Source organism: Pavona decussata, unplaced genomic scaffold, assembly GCF_977016875.1.
Source record: "Pavona decussata unplaced genomic scaffold, jaPavDecu1.1 SCAFFOLD_44, whole genome shotgun sequence".
Taxonomy (NCBI): Eukaryota; Metazoa; Cnidaria; class Anthozoa; order Scleractinia; family Agariciidae; genus Pavona; species Pavona decussata.
In genome coordinates, this window is record NW_028145466.1 from 26,501 (window position 1) to 32,500 (window position 6,000).

At 39.0% G+C, this 6,000-nt stretch overlaps 1 protein-coding gene across 1 annotated transcript in view; it reads left to right on the plus strand.

Annotated features, from left to right (window-relative positions):
- LOC146482679 (dynein axonemal heavy chain 10-like) overlaps positions 1-6,000 on the plus strand; it is a 65,426-nt gene that overhangs the window by 19,476 nt on the left and 39,950 nt on the right. Inside the window, exons 17-23 of the mRNA XM_085106743.1 lie at positions 148-306; positions 828-944; positions 1,262-1,364; positions 2,392-2,570; positions 3,080-3,291; positions 4,036-4,426; positions 5,273-5,395. Coding sequence (XP_084962869.1) covers positions 148-306; positions 828-944; positions 1,262-1,364; positions 2,392-2,570; positions 3,080-3,291; positions 4,036-4,426; positions 5,273-5,395 — 1,284 coding nt within the window. The remainder of the gene's footprint in view (positions 1-147; positions 307-827; positions 945-1,261; positions 1,365-2,391; positions 2,571-3,079; positions 3,292-4,035; positions 4,427-5,272; positions 5,396-6,000) is intronic.

Consider the following 6,000-nt stretch of genomic DNA (forward strand, 5'->3'; position numbering starts at 1 on the left):
GTAGCGGTCACCTTTCAAATAGTGTGAATTAGTGTAGAAAACAGTTAAATGTGTCTGAGGTTGCAGACTACTGGAAGTATACGATGCAAGGGTTCTCTGTATGGAAAGGGGTTAGGTTAATACCTGTTTTAAATTTATTTGTTACAGGGGCTAACAGAGGACCTCAAGCGGCCTCCTGACACTCTAGAGGACTTGAAATTCGTCCTGCGTGTAATTGCAGACATAAGAGACAAATCCCTTGAGGTGGAACTTCGTTACGTTGATTTACAGGAACGATACCGTACGATACTCATGTACGACATTGAGGTAAGACCACAATTGTATGGGAGGGGAGGTTGTGTGTCACAGGCAAAGAAAAATAAAACAGATGCAAAGTCAAGCAAGAGCCATAAGCTGTCATAAGCTAGAGAAATAATATGTTTCTTATTCTTCTGTGGTCCTTTGAAACCAATTTCCCCAAAAAGTGCAATCCACAAATTTCATCTTTCAAAAGATGCAACGACCATTCCAGTAACTTTTTACATTGAAATTCACCACATATTGTACCCTGTCTTCAGTAGCCTGTTGCAGTTTCTAGATTTTAAGGAGCATAGAAATATCCAGGCTGTGTTTCATGATGAAAAGTATACCCTCCCTCGAAAAAATTTGTTTCTTTGAGGGCTATCTTTTCCTCTAATCGCCACAATCTGAAAGTTTGAAAAAGGTTCACCCCCCATAGCTCTTAACATTGCTATGACTTGACAACCAACAAAGAATTTGCCCTTCTAACTGAGCTCTTTACAACCAAACCTCATTCTGATACTATTTGGTGTGTTGTTTCTTGTAAGGTTCCTGAGAGTGAGTTGGAGTTGTCCACTAACATCGCACAAGCCTGGGATGATCTTTTCATGGAGTCTCGCAGAGTGGACGCCAGTCTGGTGTCTGTGAAGAAGAAATTCACTGAAGTAAGTAGGCATTAGTAGGCACCGTCTATTAGGAAACCTGAGTATCTCGAGATGCACAGACCGTATGCGCAGTAACAAAAGTAGGCACTGCCCTTAAATTTGTCAAGTGACTTAAGCTCCCTCAGTGACTTACCTAAATTATTCCACTCATTTGCAGCAAAATTTGCCGAAGTCCAAAGAACCAAATTCCTATATGCCAAGAAAGTGAATGTGTTTATTTCTTCTTGTATTAAATTGAACAAAAGGTCATTTTGGTTCCTCCAAGTCTTCTTTTCAGGTGATTGAAAAGCTAATGATGTTCCCTATGCTTTGCTTAGATAACACAAGATCAAGTGTCAGACTTTTCCAAGGACATCTCCAAGTTCAAAGAAAGCTTCATTAATGAAGGACCAAGTTCTATTGGCACTGACTTGGAAGCAGGTAATCTTGAAGTGATTTTTGCCGCAATACATCGTGAAATTGTTCCTCGCGAAGCGAGGTTAATAAATTTGTCGGGCCGAGCCGGCCCGAGCGGAGCAAAGCCGCGCGAATTCAAGCAAAAAATATATTTATATATATGTGTATATGTTTATATCTTTGAAGGTGTCCACACTGTTGCCTGGCAACAGTGAAAAACAAAGTATGAATGATGTCAGACTGTCTGGCATCGTCTGGAGCAAAATTTGCATACATCGGAAAAAATATGCGTGCATGATCAAATTTCAACTGCAGTGTTCATCAATATTCACTGGATACAGAACTATCTCTCCAGAATCTTTTCCCTTTCTTTTAGAAAGCTTTTTTGTGAAAGATTGCATTGAAGAAATTACACGTTTTGTGGCCGCGGTAAAATAATTTTCCGTGGGAAATAAATTTATCGAACACGACAGCGCTGCACGCCCGTTGTACATTACTTCGCGTCAGAAATAGATTTTCAACCGCAAACTAGCCTGTGGAACTACGAAAAGACCATGCTCATAAAAAAAATTCCTATGCCCCTTTTAATCTCCTCATTTGATGCTACAATACGAGTAAAGAGGGCTTTCCACCCAGCCCCAGCTTCGTGAGGTTTTGCGAGTCACGTATATCTAGTTTAATGTGTTAATGAATTGACTCTCGTAAAGCTGCCCCTAAAGGCTATAGCTTTTGCTCCAAACATGAGGTGACATAGCTATGTTGTATGTAAGTATAGTTCAGTTTTAGTTGCCCTGTGAATGTCAAAGAACGTCGACAGGGTAGGTGTTGTAACTTGTTGTTGAACATCGAAGACAACATTTTTAACATTAGAATTCCAGAGAGTTTCTCGCCATGGACATTTCCTGCAGAGAATTATCACTTGGAGCCCAGTCTGTCAAGTCAACTAACATTAACATGAAATTGAAATGAAAGATATTGAGTGATACTTTCTTGTGGGCAGGTTGTTAATTTGTTCCTGAGGGATCAAATGCGAGCTCCTCTTCCTTTATAGGTGTTGAACTGCTAAAGAGGTTCAAAGAGGAGTTTGGTAATTTTGAGAAGGAGCGCCAGGAGTTGGCAAACGCTGAAAAGTTGTTTGGTCTCTCCATCACCCTGTATCCTGAGCTGCTTGATATGGAGAAGGAACTGAAGGGATTGGATCAGATTTTCTCTATTTATGAGAATCAGAAGGCAAGTTGAGTTGTTGTTTGAAGGGACTTGGCCACTTAAGTTTTGAGTGTTAAACGTGCAAGTACCCCTTTATTTCCACCTCAATATACCACAAACATCCGAAAGTTTTCTTTACCTTTAATGGTGACTCCTTTAACAAGTTATTACCCTTCCTTCAAGGATTCAATCAAAGTATCAACTACCCATTTTGTTATCAAGAAGCAAGCCGAGTCAAGCCTGTAGTCATGTAATGTGATGCTGTGAACTGAGTGAAATCAAATGAAAGCTATCAAGTTGTACTTTCCTTTGATACTGTTTATTGTACTGTATAGGGTGGCTCCAACTTTTTAAACTGGATGAAAGCCTTAAGTGTGAAAATTCAATTGAAAGCCATTCAACAGTGTTATACTGTGGTGCTGTTCATCAAACTACAGAAGATGCATAATTTTTGAATCCATGGATGTAATCCCAAAATTAATATGGCTGTTTGAGGGAAAGCTATTGTGTTTTGCTGATCTTTTATTCAACAGGCGGCTCGTGATGAGTGGGCCAACACACTGTGGGCCAATCTTGATGTGTCAGTGTTGTCGGATGGTATTGATGGCTTCATTAAACAGCTCAAGAGGCTTCCACGAGAGGTCAAGGCTCTACCACTGTGTCATATACTGGAAGAGAAGATGAAGGAGTTCAAAAACTCCATTCCTCTCTTCTCGGATTTGAAGAATGAGGCTCTCAGAGAACGGTAAGGAGCTCAAGATGAGTTACTTTGTTAGTTCAGTGCTGCTATATCTGGCAATGGTGCAAGTATTGTAAGAGTATGTTAACTGTTGAAAAATGTATTTCACCAATGTTTTTTTGTGGATGTACTGAAGACTTTTGTGAATTGGTTTTGATTTAAAACAGAAAGAAAAAAAATGGAAGGTCTAGTTCCGGATTTGTGAAATTAAGTCAAAGCTCATCCAGGATTAAATTTTAAGCTGAGTTTTTCCTCTCGTTTTAAGGCCTTTTAACAACTGCTGAACGTTTTGTTTGAGGTTATTTCAAGTTGATTAGATTGGTTAACCGGTGTGTTTCAATATCGTAATTGATAACGTTATTTCTGGACTACTGTGATCAACACTGATTTGAACAGTAATTTTTATTTCATTCTTGAGGTATTGTTTATAGTTACAGGCGATGTTTAATTGTATGTTCTCAATTAAACAGTTATTCCCATTTTTAGTCCCCCTCCCCAACCCCCGTACTTACCTCATCGTGGAGAATTTTGGTGACAATTTTGTTTTATTGCAGAAGAATTGCTAGGGAAAAACACACCGTCTAAGCAGCTGTTTTGACTTCTCTGAAACTTTATTAAGTCTTGGTGTAACTGAATGAAAGCAAGAAAACCTTTCAGTTTTACAGAAAATAACCTATACAAACTCCAAAAAACTATTCAGAGTACACACATTTATTTCCCACCGGAATTTCGTATTTCTTTTCCAATCAGCCACTGGAAGAAGCTGATGGAGATGACCGGGATGAAGTTTGACCTCAATCCTGACACATTCACCCTTCAAAACATGTTCGCCATGGAGCTACATAAATTCCAAGACGTGATTGGTGATATCACAGCCAGCGCCACAAAAGAACTTGGCATTGAGAAAGGCATCAGTGAAGTGGCAGACACTTGGGGAAACATGAAATTCACAGTGTCGAAATTCATGAAGGGGACACAAGAGAGAGGGTTCATCTTAGGAGCTGTGGATGAAATCCTGCAGATTCTGGATGATAATGCTATGAATCTGCAGAGCATGTCGGCTTCACGGTTTGTGGGCCCTTTCTTAGAAACCGTCAACAAGTGGGAGAAGAGCTTGTCACACATTGGTGAGGTGGTTGAGGTGAGAATGAGGGTGGTTTACAGTTTCTCGGGACAGGTTAAAGTGTTGCACCTGACTAGCTGAAAGTTATCCTAAGAGGTCATTTACATAAGCCATTGTTGTCCCGGATGTTTGTTTCCTTGCCCGTCTGCTTTTTATATATTTATTTATTTATTTATTTATCTATTTATTTATTTATTTATTTATTTATTCATTTACTTATTTGTTTATTTATTTTGTCGCTGTTTTTGGTGAAATGTGTTCATCCCGGAACAATTTTATCCCAGTCTTCAGCAAACTGATAGAATTTTATGGTAGAGTTCAAATTAATATTTAAAGGCAATGCACTGCTTTTTGCCGGATTAATACAAAATGCGCTGTCTCTGAGCAATGATTTTGCTCGAAATGGAGCTGTCTTGGTGACTCTTAGGGTGAAACCATGTACAGGTATGGTAACTGAACCAAAAATTTGACCCTAGAACAAAGATATCCTGGATGAACATTTTTCGGCCCTGACACGTGTTGCAAGACAAGTTCTACTTAGCTAGAGCTTTTTTTTTGTAATAATATTTCTTTAACATGGCACAGACTAGAGATGATGGGTTTCCGAAGCACAGGTGGCCAAGCGATTCCAAAGATAAATATAATTACAAAGATGCGACATTACAAAAGCCAGCTTAGTTAAAAGCCTGAAAATTCCAAAGATAGAAACAGTTAGCAAGACACTTAAGGACAAATTGGTAGAAATGTGTTCATCCTGCTATTTTTCTCTCAAGTAGCGCAAAACAAGTGGAATAAAATGGGCTTCTGCAGAACTTTGTTCTTTTGATCAAAATGTGTTCTATGTGACGTCTGTCATGTTCTTAGGTGTGGATGGTGGTACAGAGAAAGTGGATGTACCTGGAAAGCATCTTCATTGGTGGAGATATCAGAGCTCAGCTACCAGAAGAGGCTAAGAAATTTGATGACATTGATAAAACGTTCAAGAAGGTTTGTAACATTACAAACCTATCTAGACACTTGCAAGTATTAAGGAGCTAGATGGAGTGGGTTTGCTACTCCAGTTACAGTTTAGGACACTGGTGCTCTGGGCCCGGTTGTTCAAAACTCGATTTAAACTAATCCACGATAACCGAGTTTTCAGCGCACTTGTTAAAAATATTTATTAAGTCTAATTTTGAGCTACTGGTCAGGAAAAGTCAACGTCAAAGATGAGGGACAAAATGTTTTTTTACAAAAATCTTTATATTTTAGTAATTAAACTCGAATCAAAGTTCTCGTTAATCCAGGATTAGCTTAATCGGGCTTTGAACAACTGAGCCCTGATCTCTGATGTGACTTAGTGCCCTTACCAGATGAGACGCTAGTTCTCTGCAGGGTAAACCCTGAAGTATTGTGTCCAAAATCGCAACCGTGTCATCTGAAAACCGATTATAATTTAAAGTTGATGAAGTGCACTTTAGCTCGCCTTCTGATTTATAATGAAAGTTTTAAAAAGCTAAGTGCAAACAAATCAACTCAACCATCCAACATCAATGCTAAAAGCCTAATCCTACTGTAAAGTTCTGAACCTTTGAGGAAAACAGTGGTTGTTC